Raw genomic sequence first — 18,039 nt, 5'->3', positions numbered from 1 at the left:
TGATGACATAAAGAAAAATGTTGAAGACTTGTCACCGGAAATTCAAGCCGAGGAAGAATTAATAATCTCCCCATCAGCCTGGGTTGAAATAGAAGAGGAACATCAGGTCGTGCCACCCTGCGATGATGGGCCATGCCAGCCTGCCTCTAAAGCCAATATTGAGCCGGTTGGATCATCGAGTCCACGGGTTCGTCATTCTTTGTCCCAAATGCTGCAAGAAGAGAGTAATGAACCTGATATTATGGAATGGGGAAACGCTGAAAATCCTCCTGCCATAGTCTACCAAAAAGATGCACCCAAAGGATTGAAGAGGCTCTTAATGAAGAGCAAAGGAGATGCAAATGTCAGTGGTTGGTCGAGCCCGTCAGTCTTTTCTGAAGGCGAAGATGATGCAGATAGCCTAATGAGAAGGGCTGCTCTTAATGCAAAGAACCATGGACCGCAAAAAACCTCTTTGTGTGAAAGTTATGATGCTCGTGAACTATATTCTGGTGAGTTTGCTTCTTACCGTTGATCATATTGATCATTTACTCTTCATTACTTTGTCCCATACGTCGCTGACCAAAAACACTGATATCTACTTTGCTAAAGAAGTCTTAAATATTTGATACTACTAGTGAGAAAAAAAGGTCTTCATTATATTTCTACTTCTTTAACCTTTAAATTATATTACTATTATTATTATTTAAGAATTTGATGTCAACCTTATTACTGTTGTGGCTTACGTGCATGCAGCTCAATCAAATATTGGCAAATTCAATAGCAGCGACTCAGCTTCAGTACCCGCAACTAAAGGTGGGTTTGTCTTCACATACGATTTTGAGTTTGACTAAATACACATTCTTGGCTTTTAGATGTTTTTCAACATTCTCTCCTGCTGCTTCGTGCATAAATTAATATCTATCTCTTTTTTCATTTCGTTTTTATGCTACAAGAATTCAAATTTCTAATTGATTGATCTTATAAACTTTTTTTTTTCCCCATTCTTTTTTCGGCTTTCAGCTACAAGATCATTCTTCTCCCTCTCAGCATTCAGGGGCGGTGCGAAATAAGATCATGTTTGTTCACTTCTACTGCTTCTAGCGACGAGTATTAAGTTAGCGTTAATGGTGAAAATTTGCCTTCGTTTAGAGAAAAGCAAAATTTCAACTTTTTGCTGCCCCATCGGCCACGGTTTGTATTGTTCCTGGTGCAGAGAAAAGATGTTATTCAAATATATTTCCGTTGTTCTTTTAATTTTTATTTCTTTTTCCCATTTCATGTCCTGGGTTGTACATTCAATTTGCCCTGGTTCTAGGATTTCACCATGCTAAGCTTTTTGTTCCTTATGAAATTTGTTCAGTCGACTAACCACTGCTTTTGTAAACCCGGGCTACTTGAATAACGAATGCAATTTTTCACAAGGCTCCATGCAACTGGTATTCAAATGGGCATTTTCAAAAAGATAAAATTAAAATCAAATTACTTGGTTTTTTACAATGAAAATTTTTCTGTTTCTTTTCGAAGGAACTGTAGATGAGGAAATATGAAGTCCGCATCCGATCCATAATAACATGAAAAAATCTTGACCACTCGATTTATGCTGTCAACGGCAGCAGGATCATTCAAGGACAGCTGAATGGATGAGAGCTTCACAAGTTCATGTCCAATGACAATATGATTACAAGTGTAGAGCTTTTCTAAGATCTGTTAGAGAAAAAAAATGAAAATATCATACTCATGATTAATTAGTAATCATTGAGGTAAATTATTCAGACCCATAATAATTGGACAAAGAACCAAGTGTAATGATATAATATGTAATGTAATAACATATGCGTTACCTCTATTGATGCTTTACAGTGGTCCCTTGCAAGTTGTAAGTCCCCAACCATACAAAAGGCCTGCGCAAGAATGTCTTCCACCTACCAATATCAAACAAACCATTAATAAATTAATCTCGTGTTTTTTTTAAGCAAATCTATGAATTACGGTCACCAAAATATTTTATGCATAATGAAGTTGAACCAAGAATTTATATAACTTAGCTTCCAACGTTTTGTTTTGTTTTGTTTTTTTAAAAAAAAAACAAATTTTAGTTTTTTAACCATCCAATGAGGTGGAATCATGTGGCTTCTACCATCCAATGTTTGGTAACATCTATGAATATCCACACGTAAGCTCCATTTGTGGTTGCAAGCATAGCCTAATGTAAGTTCATATATATATATATATATATATTGATAAAATACAGGATTGAACCTGCGACCCCCATTCAAACCCCCCAATGTCAGTAGACTAAGAGGTCTCAGGCTTTAGTGTAAGTTCATATTTGACTCCACTTTTAAAGAGTAAAGTCTAAATCCAACAACCAAGTTAAGAAGGAAATAAAAATCAAACAAAGTCTAGGTATTTATATATTAGAAAACGAATCCAATAGAGATTAATATATGGATAGAAGTCTAAACCTTACCTCTGCGATTCTCCTATTATATGCATGCAGAGTTGATTTCAGCAAATCAAGAGATGTTAGGGTATCTGATAGTTCGGAACTAGATATATCTTCTGAAACTATACCATCCTGTAACCTGTCAAGAATTGAAGTGTCTTTAAAGTATACAGACTGAAGGTAGCATATATGCCCATTGGTTTTTCCAGAATTGACTCTTAAAATTCAATGTGAAATCAATATTACTCCCTTTGTTCAGTATTGCCCCTTTTGTTTAAACTGCTTAAGTTGATCTATTCTAATAAAGGGGCAGTTATGATTAAGGAGGTCAATAGTAGAAAGGTGACTATTATAAAAGGGAGTTTTGCAACTTTCCCTATTTAATAGATAATGAATAAGATAGGAACCAAATTTCAGACTTGTACCTTCTGATACATTTCCAAGCTTTATTTACTGTTGCACGAGAAGTTTCTAGATCACAGTAGGAGCCACATTTCAGACAATTCCCAGGATTTACATTGGATGAACTGTTGCTGTCTAAAAATGCATCTAGCATCACTTCATTGGCATAATCACTGTTAAAATTCTCAACCTGTTAAGAACGTTGAAAGAAGAAGAAAGTGAAGAAAATGGCTTGCAAGAAGAGAATCTAAATCAACGCAACTTATATGATCCATATCATGGTCGTCAGATGTCTTCTTACAGTCAAAATAAAACAGCGTGAACATAGAATACCTGGAAATGAGGTTCCCAGTTGCTTGTACCCACAATGTCATAGAGTTGCTCAATTTTATGCTTTTCACAGTTCAGAACACCGCTGTCCACTACTATACCGGAACAATTTGGTTTGATACAATGGAAAGCGTGTAGAACAAGGTCAGAGAAATTTGCTTTCAAACAAGCACGACACTGACATCGAAATGAGTACTCATCTTCCAGCAACTTGATACGATCTTTACAGTCCCACTGCCCAACCTGTAAGAGAAGACCAAACATCTCAATCACGCATCACACAATTGACAACACGATACTAGTATCTAGCCTAGGAAAGAGAAGGGCTACCAAAATTTGTACACCATATACTATAATTGTGACCGAAGAAAAAACAAAGAAATCTTGCTAAGCAATTCCAGGAAGATAGAAAGACAAAGAAAACAATGGCATTTTCTCATATTGCCCCAAAACTGAGTGAAGCCCCACCCCACTTGTTGAGAGGCAGCATACCTGTAGACCATAGGACAACTCCAGGGGACACCCAGCTGCTACAGTTTCTGTTGTTCGAATGAAGAGTGTACGTGAAAGGAAATAGGCATGAATGTTGGGCTGGCAAGAATGGTTTAACAAACTTCCAGCCTTATAAATAGCTTGACCTACTTTAACCTGGGAAAGTAACAAAAATGTTGATAAGTATGACTTACAAGTTGCCATGTGTTTGCGGTAAAATTAGAACTACTATTTTTGACGCTAATAAAAATGATAAGCATTAAACATTAAGGGTATTTAACTAATAAAAGTAAAAGTGCATAAAAAAAAGAATGAAAAATTGAAAAATAATAAACATGAGTAGCTAATTGGAATTAGACAAAAATTAAATAACAAGAGCAGGTAATTGGATCGACTTGAAAGTAAAATAAAAAGCCCAGGTAATTGGATTAATTAGAAAATAAAATAACAGGACCAGATAACTGGATTAATTAACTAAAATAGATGAAATGCGGCATGGACCAATTCATGGAACTAGAAAATAACATAAAGTAAATGAAAAAAAAAAAAATTAAATACCATTCGGGAAAAAAAAATGCATAAAATGTAAAAATAAAAAAAAAAAGCCGAAATAAAGTGAAGAGATAAGAGCAAAATGAAACAAGTAGGAATTAGATTATGAATAACTTTATTAGAAAGACTTATCTTTTAAGTGTACATGTAACACCACAAACATAACTGACATTTTAGGGTTTGTAGCTCAATAGCTCTTAGACTAGATTCTTGATTTTGTTTCATCTCTATAGGAACTTTTTTTGTTGTTTAGGATAAGAAGAGAAGTAAAGGATATATAGATTTAGGACTTAGAATGTTAAGATACTAGGCTGCAATTTGCGGAAGGAAGGAAGAGGTAAAGGAGAAGAAAGAACTAAGAGGGAGATGAGGGGAATGAGAGTTTGTCAATTTCTCTATGGCTAGTTGTGTCTTGTTTCTCTAAAATGACAGAGTATTTATAGACTTCTTGCTCCTAAAAACCTCCAAAACCAGCCCTTTGATTTCTATAGTGGTTTCCTTGAAACCGATCAGGTTTTGCATGCCTTTGAAGCTAGTCAAGTGTCCAACACCATTTGACACTTGTTTTTGAGGTTGGTCAGGTGTCAAGGACCCTTTGACACTTGTTTTTGAGGTTGGGCAGGTGTCAAAGACCCTTGACACTTATTATTTAAGCTGTCCAGCTGTTGAAGCGTCGTTTGAAACCTGATTTTCTGTTGTCCAGCTGATAAGGTCTTAAAATATTTGATTTTCTTCATCATACCAACACTTCTTAATCCTCTTGTGGCTGCTTTTTTACAAACAACTTTTATTATTATATTTTTTAAAAATAATTTTAGTTATAACACTTTTTTTACTCCAAAACATTTAGTCCCCTGAATTGTAATAAATAAAACATTCATTACAATTCATCTATAAAACCCTCTCGTCATCCTTCTCAACCACCAACATGCACTCTAGTTTCATTTATCCTTACTTTCCCTTAAACAATCAAATGACTAACTGTAACAATAGAGCTTCTTCTTCAAGAGCTAATTCATATGAGCTTCCAGCCCTTCCTTCTTTTCCCGAAGTGAGGAGAAATCCAATAGAGCCACTAAATTGTACGAGCACATCGACGTCCTTAACAACCAACTCTCCGATCATCATGTTCAAACTCGAGCTCATTTAGAGTACTACTAGCAAAGAGTGGCGGAATTGGAAACGCAAATTGCTCATGCATTCAAATGCATCTCAGAAATTCAAGTGTACGTGGAGGCCAAAATCTCCCAACTTGAATCAAAATTGGCTAGCATTGAGACTAAACTTAGTGCAGCTTATATTGAGATTCAGTGTTGGAGGGATATATATTGGAATCTCTGAGAGAATGTAGTTGCAGTCCCTATTTACACCTAGCCCTCAACTTACTTCGACGGTCCTCATTCATCCAACCGCCAATCCTTTCATGGAGCTCTGTGAGGTCTTAAAATATTTGGTTTTCTTCATCATACCAACACTTCTTAATCCTCTTGTGGCTGCTTTTTTACAAACAACTTTTATTATTATATTTTTTAAAAATAATTTTAGTTATAAAACTTTTTTTTTACTCCAAAACATTTAGTCCCCTGAATTGTAATAAATAAAACATTCATTACAATTCATCTATAAAACCCTCTCGTCATCCTTCTCAACCACCAACATGCACTCTAGTTTCATTTATCCTTACTTTCCCTTAAACAATCAAATGACTAACTGTAACAATAGAGCTTCTTCTTCAAGAGCTAATTCATATGAGCTTCCAGCCCTTCCTTCTTTTCCCGAAGTGAGGAGAAATCCAATAGAGCCACTAAATTGTACGAGCACATCGACGTCCTTAACAACCAACTCTCCGATCATCATGTTCAAACTCGAGCTCATTTAGAGTACTACTAGCAAAGAGTGGCGGAATTGGAAACGCAAATTGCTCATGCGTTCAAATGCATCTAAGAAATTCAAGTGTACGTGGAGGCCAAAATCTCCCAACTTGAATCAAAATTGGCTAGCATTGAGACTAAACTCAGTACAGCTTATATTGAGATTCAGTGTTGGAGGGATATATATTGGAATCTCTGAGAGAATGTAGTTGCAGTCCCTATTTCCACCTAGCCCTCAACTTACTTCGACGGTCCTCATTCATCCAACCGCCAATCCTTTCATGGAGCTCTGTGAGGTCTTAAAATATTTGGTTTTCTTCATCATACCAGCACTTCTTAATCCTCTTGTGGCTGCTTTTTTACAAACAACTTTTATTATTATATTTTTTAAAAATAATTTTAGTTATAACACTTTTTTTACTCCAAAACATTTAGTCCCCTGAATTGTAATAAATAAAACATTCATTACAATTCATCTATAAAACCCTCTCGTCATCCTTCTCAACCACCAACATGCACTCTAGTTTCATTTATCCTTACTTTCCTTTGAACAATCAAGTGACTAACCGTAACAATAGAGCTTCTTCTTCAAGAGCTAATCCATATGAGCTTCCAGCCCTTCCTTCTTTTCCCGAAGTGAGGAGAAATCCAATAGAGCCACTAAATTGTACGAGCACATCGACGTCCTTAACAACCAACTCTCCGATCATCATGTTCAAACTCGAGCTCATTTAGAGTACTACTAGCAAAGAGTGGCGGAATTGGAAACGCAAATTGCTCATGCGTTCAAATGCATCTCAGAAATTCAAGTGTACGTGGAGGCCAAAATCTCCCAACTTGAATCAAAATTGGCTAGCATTGAGACTAAACTTAGTGCAGCTTATATTGAGATTCAGTGTTGGAGGGATATATATTGGAATCTCTGAGAGAATGTAGTTGCAGTCCCTATTTACACCTAGCCCTCAACTTACTTCGACGGTCCTCATTCATCCAACCGCCAATCCTTTCATGGAGCTCTGTGAGGTCTTAAAATATTTGGTTTTCTTCATCATACCAGCACTTCTTAATCCTCTTGTGGCTGCTTTTTTACAAACAACTTTTATTATTATATTTTTTAAAAATAATTTTAGTTATAACACTTTTTTTTTACTCCAAAACATTTAGTCCCCTGAATTTTAATAAATAAAACATTCATTACAATTCATCTATAAAACCCTCTCGTCATCCTTCTCAACCACCAACATGCACTCTAGTTTCATTTATCCTTACTTTCCTTTGAACAATCAAGTGACTAACCGTAACAATAGAGCTTCTTCTTCAAGAGCTAATCCATATGAGCTTCCAGCCCTTCCTTCTTTTCCCGAAGTGAGGAGAAATCCAATAGAGCCACTAAATTGTACGAGCACATCGACGTCCTTAACAACCAACTCTCCGATCATCATGTTCAAACTCGAGCTCATTTAGAGTACTACTAGCAAAGAGTGGCGGAATTGGAAACGCAAATTGCTCATGCGTTCAAATGCATCTCAGAAATTCAAGTGTACGTGGAGGCCAAAATCTCCCAACTTGAATCGAAATTGGCTAGCATTGAGACTAAACTTAGTGCAGCTTATATTGAGATTCAATGTTAGAGGGATATATATTGGAATCTCTGAGAGAATGTAGTTGCAGTCCCTATTTACACCTAGCCCTCAACTTACTTCGACGGTCCTCATTCATCTAACCGCCAATCCTTTCATGGAGCTCTGTGAGGTCGTAATAACAGCTTTCATGAGAGTAATGCATGATGGCTGTGACATCTACTAGGAACATTTATTAGTTCTTACAAATAAAGCTAGTTCTCATAAATAAAGCTAGTGCAACAATAGTAAAGTTCTTCCAGCTAGCACTGGACGGAGAAAAGGGAAATAAACCCAAAGTCCAACGTACCTACAATTAACCAAATCCACAGAGAAGAAAAGGCACAAGTTTCATTTGTTTCATGAATATTATTATTGATTAATCATCCATAAAGGGCAAACTTCTTGCCCTAAAAAGAGTCCAGCCAAACAAAGTTAACAAACGACCATAAAAACAAGTCCCAAAAGAGTAAAAACAAAAAGACTCCAAGACCATAAAAATGACAAGTGACAAAAGTAATTAAGGACACATAACAGATAACTAATGCCCCTGCATCAATCTCTTTTTTTGGTGGCTATGCATGTAGACGCTTCATTGTTTGTCCTGTTTGATATGGTAGAATGGGTCAGCAGGTTTACTAGTTGTTTCTTCTTTTTTTTGTTTTTTGTTTTTTGGGTTTTTTTTGTTTGTTTTGATTTGTCTGTTTTTGTTTTGTTTTTTTAATTTTAAAAACAGCTAATAACAGGTTCTGCTGTGCTTTTAAACATTATAAAGAAAATTATATTGAAAGCATATTGTTAGTCTTGTGTTTTAAACAGAAAACATACTGATTACGGAATCTGACATTGGGTGTGGCTCTTAAAAATGTCTTAGTTGAGGAAGCAAACTTTTGAGTTTTCAATGGTTTGTGTTAGTAATAATATTTAAAAAAAAAAAAAACGTAGAAAGAACTTTATTTATGAGAAAATTCTTACAAAATTAAGGAACTAATAAATGCACCTTTCATTATGCTTTCCTACAGCTCTTCTTAGTAGATGTCACAGCCATCATGCATCACCTATGGAATCCGTTATTACAACCTCGTAGAGCTCCACGAAAGGATCAGCGGTTGGATGAATGAGGACAACCAAAAGAAGTCGAGGGCTGGGTGTAAATAGGGACTGCGACCCCATTCTCTTGGAGATTCCAATATTAATCCCTCCAACATTGAATCTCAATATAAGCTACACTAAGTTTAGCCTTAGTGCTAACCAATTTCGATTTGAGTTAGGATATTTTGACCTCCACGTACACTTGAATTTCCGAGATACATTGGAACGCATGAGCAATTTGCGTTTCCAATTCCGCCACTCTTTGCGAGTAGTACTCCAAATGAGCTTGAGTTTGAGCATGTGATCAGAGAATTAGTTGTCAAGGGCATCGACGTGCTCGTACAACATAGTGGCTCTATTTGGATTTCTCCTCACTTTGGGAAAAGAAGGAAGGGCTGGAAGCTCATATGGATTAGCTCTTGAAGAAGAAGCTCTATGGTTATAGTTGGCCATTTGAGTGTTCAAGCAAAAGAAAGTATAAATGAAACAAAAGTGCATGTTGATGGATGAAAAGGATGAACAGGGGGTTGTATAGATGATCTAGAATGAATTAATTATTCATTATAATTCAGGAGACTTAATGTTTTGGAGTAAAAAAAAGTGTTATTACTGAAATTAGTTTAAAATAATATGTGTAAAAGAGCAGCCACAAAAGGGTTAAAAAGTGCTGGTATGATAAAGAAAACCAAATATCTTAAAGCCTATCAGTTGGACACCAGAAAATTAGGTTTCAAACAACGCTTCAACATCTAGACAGCTTCAAGAACAAGTGTCAAGGGTCTTTGACACCTGCCCAGCCTCAAGAACAAGTGTCAAAAGGTCCTTGACACCTAACCAACCTCAAGAACAAGTGTCAAATGGTGTTGGACACCTGACTAGCCTCAATGACAGCTTCAAAGGCATGCAAAACTTAATTCTGTTTCAAGGAAGCCACTACAGAAATCAAAGGGCTGGTTTTGGAGGTTTTTAGGAGCAAGAAGTCTATAAATACTCAGTCATTTTGAAGAAACAAGACACAACCAGCTAGAGAGATCAACAAACTCTCATTCCCCTCATCTCCCTCTTAGTACTTTCTTCTCCTTTACCTTTTCCTTCTTCAAATTTCAATCAAGTATTCTTAACCTTATAAGTCCTAAATCTCATATATCCCTTACTTCTCTTCTTACCATTGGAAAGAACACGTTTTTCCTATTTTAGGAAACTGTGTAATTGATTGATTGTGTTTCTGGTTTTATTGTTTCCGGATTCTAGGAGAGTTGACTTCTCTAATTTGTAAATTAGGAGATTCTTGTTTATTCTTTCCTTAATTAGTCTCTATGGTGTAATTATATATACATGTAAACAGCCCCTTGTAATAAGACACTTTTGATCGATTTTCATCATCTTATGTACTCTGAATTCTGAGATGGTATTAGAGCTCTAGGGATTTTAGTTTTTCCTAGGGATTTCATAGCTTCTGTTTATCGATCCTTGTTGTGTTTTTCTGGTTCTCATTCCATAATTTATTCCTTTGTCAAACGATTATGGTTCTCATTCCAGAATTTATTCCTTTGTCAGTCGATTTTGGTTTTCATTCCATAATTTATTCCTTTGTCAATCGATCCTGGTTCTCGTTCCATAATTTATTCCTTTTGTCAATCGATTCACTGTCTTGACCCTATTGCAAGTTTTTTTCTAGCATTCTTTCTTGTTGTCTTTCTTCTCTTCATTCCGCTTGAATCATGTCAAAAAACGCTGGAGATAGTCATACATATGAATCTCAAGTAATCGGGGTTCAGCCAACCGAAGACAGCCGCTATGATGTCCGAGAACTGCCTAATATTCAGGCAGTGTACAAGCCGAATGGAAGGTACTATTTGAGGTGGTCTCAACTGGTGCGGACACACTTAAAGGGCAAAGGAAAGCTGAGCCACTTGCTTGGTACCGGTCCAAAAAGGAGAGATCCGAAGTTCGATGCGTGGGATGAAGAAGATTCGATGGTGATGTCTTGGCTTTGGAACTCTATGTCTCCAGAGATTAGCGATACCTGCATGTTTCTTAATAGCGCTAAGGAGATTTGGGATGCAGTCGCACAAACGTACTCAAAGGTTCGAGATGCTGCACAAATCTATGAGATCAAAACTAAAATTGCTGCAACAAAATAGGGAAGCTGAACGGTTACTGAATATTCTAGTCTATTGCAAAGCCTTTGGCAAGAAATGGATCATTATCGATGCATCCAAATGAAGTGCATAGAGGATGTAGCCACTCTTAAAAGGTTCGTTGAAAAAGACAGAATTTATGATTTCTTGACAGGTCTTAATATGGAATTTGATGCAGTGAGAGTTCAAGTTCTTGGCAAGGAGGATTTGCCATCTCTTAATGAGACAATATCTATAATCCGGGCCGAAGAAAGAAGGAGATGAGTCATGATTGAAAATGCTTATGTTGAGAGCTCTGCATTGGTGACAAGAACAAGTGAGAAGAATGTGATAGGACTCAGAGAAGAATCAATTGGGATTAGGGCTGAATTAGGACTTATTGTTATTATTCAATCGACGGAAATACAAATTCTGACCTACAATTCGAGAGGTAGGTCAATCTCTCCAATACTCCTAATTACTCCTAATAACTTGATAAAACTCAACATAAACCTAATTACTTGCTAATGCCCTCTTTATACTAAAGCCCTAAATCCATAAAACACCCAAAAGACTAAACTGCCCCTGCCCTCTTATTCCCACGTCTAACATAAGTAATTATAGGCCTAACATTACTCCCCTCCCAAAAAGACACCTTGTCCCCAAGGTGGAATTCAAGAAATTGCTGTTGAATTACTTCAAATGGCTCCCATGTTGCCTCGTAATCTGGCAAGTTCTTCCATCTAATCAGCACCTCCTTATGACCTGTTGCTCCCTAACGCACGCCTTCTAAAGCGGACGGTTCCATCACCACTTCCATATCCTCTGTCAATGTTGGTGGTAATGAAGAAGATGATGTATGTTCGCCGATCGCCCGATGCAACTGAGATACATGAAAAACTGGATGAATCGTTGTAGAGGGTGGCAACTGCCAACTTCTATCTTTCTTCTTGACCAACAGAATTGGGCTTGAAAATGGACTCACACTGGGTTGTATAATGCATGTGTCCAACATCTCCCTAACCCTCTCTATTACATCCTTCTGAATCTGTGGGTACCTGCACGGCCTGATACTGATAGGAAGAGTTTCCTCTTTCAAGACTATAGCGTGTTCATGGCCCCGCTGTGGAGGAAGACCCTGTGGCATTTGAAACACCCCCTCAAATTGGTCTAGGAGCTCCTGTATTGGTTCCGGTACCTCCTCAGCCGTCTCTGGCTGCCTTCCCTCAAGACTCTGCAACTCCACCAAGAATCCTCCCCCCTCATCCTTAATCGCCTTCACCATGGTTTTCAGTGACACCAAGGCTCGGCACAGACTCGGATCGCCTCTCAGAATTACTGGTTGGTTTCCCACCTGAAACTCCATACTCAACAGCTTCCAATTCACCTTCATCGCTCCCAACATTTGAAGCCACTTCATACCCAAAATCACGTATGTGCTTCCCAAATCCAGGGGTAGGAAATCGTCTAACACTTGAATTCCCTGGAGCAACAAAATCACCCCTTTGCAGATTCCTCGGCTCGTTTCTAACACTCCGGTTACCAAGGTCACCCCAAACTCCCAGTGTCAGTCAACTAGAGCCCTATCTTTTCCACCACGCGGTTGGAAATGAAATTGTGTGTGGCCCCACTGTCAACTAACACTACCACATCTTGCTCTCCAATCCTACCCTTAATCTTCATGGAATGGCTCGGCGTGAACCCCACCACTGAATTGAGCGACACCTCAGCCACATCTAAATGCAGGTGTTCTTCCTCCATCAACTCTTCTTCTTCAGCTGCTTCCCCGCCTTCCTCGTCATCACACACAGTCAGGACTTGTAGTGATCGGTCCTTACATTGGTGCCCTGGGGAAAATTTCTCATCGCATTGAAAGCACAACCCCTTCGCCCTCTTGTCCTGAATCTCTGTCTCAGTGAGGCGCTTGAAAGTCACTCCCGGACGTACCCCACTATCCCGATCCTTTTGGGTTTCTCTTTGTAATCCCAACGTCTAAGTTTTCTGCCCTCCTGGTGGTGCGCTGTTTTGGTATGAAAAGCCGACTGTGTTGCTCCTATTGACCCGCACCATTGCATTCTTATCCTCAATCATCTATGCCAACTCCATCGTCTCTCCTAACCCTCTCGGTCTCAGCAAACGTAGCGCCGCTCGGATCTCCGGCTTCAGTCCCTTCATAAAATTCCCTTCCAACACCGCTTATGAGATTTCCCCTAAGCGACCCGATAGCAGCTCGAACTTCTCCCTATACTCCATGACTGTCTTATCCTGGATCAGGGCAAAAAACTGTTTATGTAGATCTCCCTCTTGAGTGGCTTGAAATCGCTGCAGCAGCCGGTCCTTAAATTCACCCCAAGTTCTCAATGGTTGCCGTTGTTCTCCCCATTGAAACCACACAAGGGCCTTTCCCTCCAAACATAAAGCTGCCGCCATCAGTTTTTCCCTCTCTGAGAGTCCATCGATGGCGAAATAGCATTCTACCCTATACACTCATCCATAGGCATCCTCGCCCTCGAAAATGGGCATTTTCAACTTCCGTACCCTAGAATCCGCCCCAAATTGGGTATGCCCAGTCCAATTTCGCGCCATTGGAGGCCTCCATCCTCCCGATTCTCCTCCATTCTCCATAAATCCGGCAGACCCAGCCCCAATTCCACCTTGCCCAGCCGCGATTCCGTCATACCCACTCCCCCTCTCCCCGGAAATTCCTCCTCCCGGCCGTATGCCCCCAAATCCACCCTGCCCGGGTCCGGATCCGCCCTGCCCAGCCCCAAATCCGGCCTGCCCAGCGTGCCCAGCCCCAGATCCGACCTGCCCAGGTCCCGGATCTCCCCACCACGGCGCTGAAACATCGTGCCCAGCCATCCCCAGCCCTGGCGCGCCCCATGGCGGCGCCAACACCAAATCCCGGCGCCCCAAACCCTAGGCCGCCTCGCCTGGCCCCCCCTCGCCCCCAGCAAATCGGCCGCGTCCCGCCGCCTCTGGCCGGCCAAACGGGCGGATTCCAACCCTCCTCCCTCTGCGCCGTCGCCGACCTCGGGTTCCGTACCACCGGACCCTTCTCCTGCCGCGCCGCCGTGGCTCGCCGCTGCTACCGGTGGTGGGTTGAGGTGGAGCTCCGTTAATTTCAGCAACATGGCTTCAAGAGACGCAAATTGTTGTTGGACGGTGTTGAATCGCTCGTCGATGGTGGTCTTGAGCGATCCAACCTCCGCTTCTAATTTCTCTTCTAGCGCGTCCACCTTCCTCGCTGCCATTGTCCCAGGAATTTGCTCTGATACCAATTTGATAGAACTCAAAGAAGAATCAATTGGGATTAGGACTGAATTAGGACTTATTGTTATTATTCAATCGACGGAAATACAAATTCTGACCTACAAGGTAGGTCAATCTCTCCAATACTCCAAATTACTCCTAATAACTTGACAAAACTCAACATAAACCTAATTACTTGCTAATGTCCTCTTTATACTAAAGCCCTAAATCCATAAAACACCCAAAAGACTAAACTGCCCCTGCCCTCTTATTCCCACGTCTAACATAAGTAATTATGGGCCTAACAGAATGTCATGTTAGAACAGTCTCTTACCGTAGAAAATAAACAGCCATATCAGTCAAAGCCTTTTAACAGAGACAACCTATGGTGCACTTACTGTAAAAAGGCTTGCCACACCAAAGAGAAGTGCTGGAAACTTCATGGTAGGCCGCAAGTTCCCAATAAGAATGGGACAGGAAGAAATGGACAAGGGAGAGGACAACAAATTCAAGTTCACACGGCTAGAGTACAGACTACCGACAATAGCAACAACAACTCAGAAACATCACTGGAGTTCAACAAAGAAGATATTGAGAGATTGAGGAGTTTCTTGGGGACACTAGATAAGCAATCACCCATGGTGGCAGGGACTTGTAACCTGGCCTTATCAGGTATATCCTCCGACCCTTGTGCTCTTATTGCCTCGGATAATGCTATTCATAGTACATGGATAATGGACTCAGGAGCCACATACCATATGACCTCTTCCTCCACTAAATTTATCTCATATACACCTTGTCCTAGTAATAAGAAAATCACCATAGCTCTAATTTTACCACAAACACAAGGTATAATTCTTTTCTCAACTACAAGTGAAATCAGGCTTCCATGCATATATCACAAAAGGTATCATGCTTCTGAAAATCATACTTAATCAACAGATTATAATATGGTTAGACAAGTATTAACAGGTTGTACTCAACAGAGTAAATTTCATTGTTGGAGAAGTATTATCAAATTTATCAAGTGGTTGAGGAACAAAAGGAAACAGAAATGTGGACCTGTTCCACGTTACTAGTTAGAGCTCCGGATGAAAATTTTCCAAACTGATCTACAATTCCATTAACATCAATGGATTTGATACGAGTGATTGCCATAGAGTTCACCCTAATTTGAGATATAATAATGACAACCTGAAACCATATAGATAATTGAATGTTAAAATAGATAACAATTAAAATAAAAATAAAAAATGATTATGATCTTGGCAACAAAAAAATGTAGAGATATCTGTTAAAAAATGATTTTCCTAATAACAACACGATGTTGAAACATGATAATAATACTATTGATTCTGAGAGAGAGACCTGTGCTATAGAGAACCCATTAATCTGAATTTCAAGGTCACTGGAGCGCTGCAGACAACATAACAATACGGTGGAATATATTTGTACCTCCAATCTGCTTTCAGGAGACATTTGAGAATAATGGTGAGAAAGGTCCTGCAGAAAATGATAGAGATCACGAGCTTCCAATTCAAATCCATTCATAGAACAGTGACACAATTGACTGAACTGAACTAGTTACTGTTCAATATAGTGCCGACTTATGAAATGTACCAAAATTTCAATGAGATTAGCAATCTCCAGGGAACCTCTTCTTTGCATTATGGACTTCACAAATGCTCGACCAGCCAAAACTATCTCTGATGGCAATACTGAAGGCCATGATACACCATGACATTCGTGTCTATGTTCAGGTATATGCTCAATGTCTGTTTCTGAGTTTGCGCCTAAAGTGATCTCTGCAACATACTTTTCAAGATTGTTGGATAGACCTTTTTGAATTCCATGACTCTTTGGGAAACTAAACAATTTCCCTCCTGCACGTAGTTGACAATTCAAGGAGCAGTAAACGGGTATCGAGCATGAAGTACAAGGAACTTTATCAACTGGTAGTTCATTCAAGCAGTAATGGCAATGAGTTTCCCGACAACTCTTCAATATTACCTGCAAAAGTGTAGGTCCAAGTCAAGCCGATATCTCTTATTATTGAAAAAAACGTGACAAACGACAGTAGATGACCAAACAAATTTCTAAACCCAAATTTAATAAGACAGACAAATATGTTATCGTGCCCAATTAGGTAGCAACTACATGGATTTAAGGTTCACTAGAGAAAACTTTAATGATTAAATCAAATTAGGATATAACTGATTGGAGAGTTGTTTATTCATACAGTTGCAAAAGGTTCTTCAGTATGAACTAAGGAGCCTGGTGGAATGTTACTCGTTGAAGCCATACCCCTTGCTTTATCTGGTGTGTTCACACATTGTAGCTTTATTTGATCCGCTTCAGCTATTTGATCCTTTTTGGCTGCCGCATTCAAACATTAGAAAGTAGCCCTCAAATATAAGAAAACCATACAGCGACTGAAAAAGCATACACCCATTACGAATCCAATAATAAAACCTATCTTACCCAAAATATTGAACTGCTTTACAGTATGTTTAAGTGCTGGATTTGTCGTTCTACCACATTCATCTGAAAGTGTCTTCAGCTCACTTTCTATCTGGCTCTTCGCCCCTGATGACAGCTCAACAGTCTTTGCCACATTCAAGTCATTGATAGCGTCTTTGTAATTTCCCAAAGAAGCATTAGCAATACCTCTTCTATACCATGCCTGCAAAAAACGATAACTAACTGTCTAGAGATAAGTAGAAACAAGATTAGAACAAAGAACTAACATAAATCTAGTGCACGATACAAGTGCCCGTTTTCAAGAAATTAAATTGCCACTAGAAAGAGCATTCACCTTCGAATAGCTTGGAGAAATTTGCAGTGCGCGATTGCAGTCTCGTATGCATTCTGCTAGCAGATTCATTTTCTAAAGCAAAACACATAACAAACGCAAAAATCAGCATGTTGAAAAGATAAAGGCATAAAATTTCACTCCAAAACTTGTTTATTTTCAGGTATAAAGTCATATTTTCCGTAGGAATAGCTTGCTTGTTCTGAGAAACTTGAAAATAGGATTTAGACATTTAGTGAATAAAGTAGTTGCTTTCGTTTAGATCATTGATAATATATACAACTCAACTACATGAATCTTCACAACTTAATATACTTACTAATGTAAACACACAAGCATACATATCTACGTAGTTTTGTATTTTGTTAATTAAAAAAAGCAAAAAAAAATACACTCACATGCAAAACGAAAGCCCGATTCAGATACAAAGTGGCAACTAGATTTTTATCCATGTCCTCAGCATCCATAGGAGCAACTCGCAATGCCTGTGAAACGTTAGTTTAAGTAAATGAATAACCATAAATAAAAATAAATTATTATTTTCATGGAAACTTCAAGCACTGATTTTGAACGTCATATACTGAAATAATCCTTTAAATTTAACTAATTTCCATTCACTAGTGAGACTGTGATAACTGATAACTGAAGAAGAACCTGGGAATAAGAAGCCAAAGCATTGGAGTAATCTCCAGTCGCGAAGCACCGATTTCCCTTCTGCTTCCATTGCAAAGCTTCGTCCTCGTTCTTGCCACACAGAGCCTTCTCCGATTCAGCCAAGTCTTCCACCATCTACGAGTCAACGAAAATGGCGAAATTATTGAAGAAAAAGGTAAATCATTTCGTTCTCGAAGAGGAAGAAAAAGTGTGCAGAGGACACATTAGATACGTGGTGAAAGGGCGGGAAATGAAGAAGGAAGTCGAGAAGAGATGAACAAGTGCGGGGAAGATCGCCGGGAGTGGTGTCGGCCACCATGCGCTTTAGGGTTTCGGGAATCGCCGATTTCAGCTTCTCCATGTTCGCCGGCGAGTTTCAGAGAGACGAGTGGCGAGCCGGAGTTTTTAGACGTCA

General features: G+C 39.1%; 1 protein-coding gene and 1 long non-coding RNA gene across 3 annotated transcripts; one reads left to right on the top strand and one right to left on the bottom strand.

The window, feature by feature from the left end:
• Positions 1–327: 327 nt before the first annotated feature.
• On the top strand, positions 328–1,281 carry LOC112094029. Its single transcript, XR_002903319.1, has 3 exons — positions 328–491; positions 736–795; positions 1,003–1,281. It is a non-coding gene; the product is annotated as an uncharacterized LOC112094029 (long non-coding RNA).
• Positions 1,282–1,360: 79 nt separating this feature from the next.
• Positions 1,361–18,017, bottom strand: LOC21400125 (SET and MYND domain-containing protein 4). 2 transcript variants are annotated; one of them, XM_010110862.2, is made up of 15 exons: positions 17,857–18,017; positions 17,625–17,759; positions 17,369–17,455; positions 16,974–17,045; positions 16,640–16,841; positions 16,398–16,534; positions 15,779–16,168; positions 15,527–15,661; positions 15,221–15,352; positions 3,653–3,808; positions 3,164–3,403; positions 2,854–3,020; positions 2,453–2,567; positions 1,824–1,904; positions 1,361–1,686 (listed from the first exon to the last, which is right to left on the bottom strand). In XM_010110862.2, the coding sequence occupies exons 1-15, from the start codon at positions 17,983–17,985 to the stop codon at positions 1,474–1,476; spliced, it is 2,391 nt and encodes a 796-aa protein (XP_010109164.1). In that variant the 5' UTR covers positions 17,986–18,017; the 3' UTR covers positions 1,361–1,473. The 2 variants fall into 2 exon arrangements, with proteins under 2 accessions (XP_010109164.1, XP_024029703.1); XM_024173935.1 differs by having other exon boundaries at positions 1,606–1,686; positions 2,448–2,567.
• Between the last annotated feature and the right edge of the window lie 22 nt (positions 18,018–18,039).

This window comes from Morus notabilis, unplaced genomic scaffold (genome assembly GCF_000414095.1).
Source record: "Morus notabilis unplaced genomic scaffold, ASM41409v2 Scaffold223, whole genome shotgun sequence".
NCBI lineage: Eukaryota > Viridiplantae > Streptophyta > Magnoliopsida > Rosales > Moraceae > Morus > Morus notabilis.
Note: the sequence above shows the minus strand (reverse complement) of the source record. Positions and strands in the feature narration are given on the sequence as shown.

What these genes read in the sequence shown, in the direction of transcription:
- LOC21400125 (XM_010110862.2), bottom strand. Translation starts at nt 17,985, where the DNA reads ATGGAGAAGCTGAAATCGGCGATTCCCGAAACCCTAAAGCGCATGGTG. An exon ending in TTTCTCCAAGCTATTCGAAG is followed by an intron (nt 16,842 to 16,973) that starts GTGAATGCTCTT and finishes CGTTTTTTGCAG; the next exon opens with GCATGGTATAGAAGAGGTAT. An exon ending in CTAATCTCATTGAAATTTTG is followed by an intron (nt 15,662 to 15,778) that starts GTACATTTCATA and finishes CATTTTCTGCAG; the next exon opens with GACCTTTCTCACCATTATTC.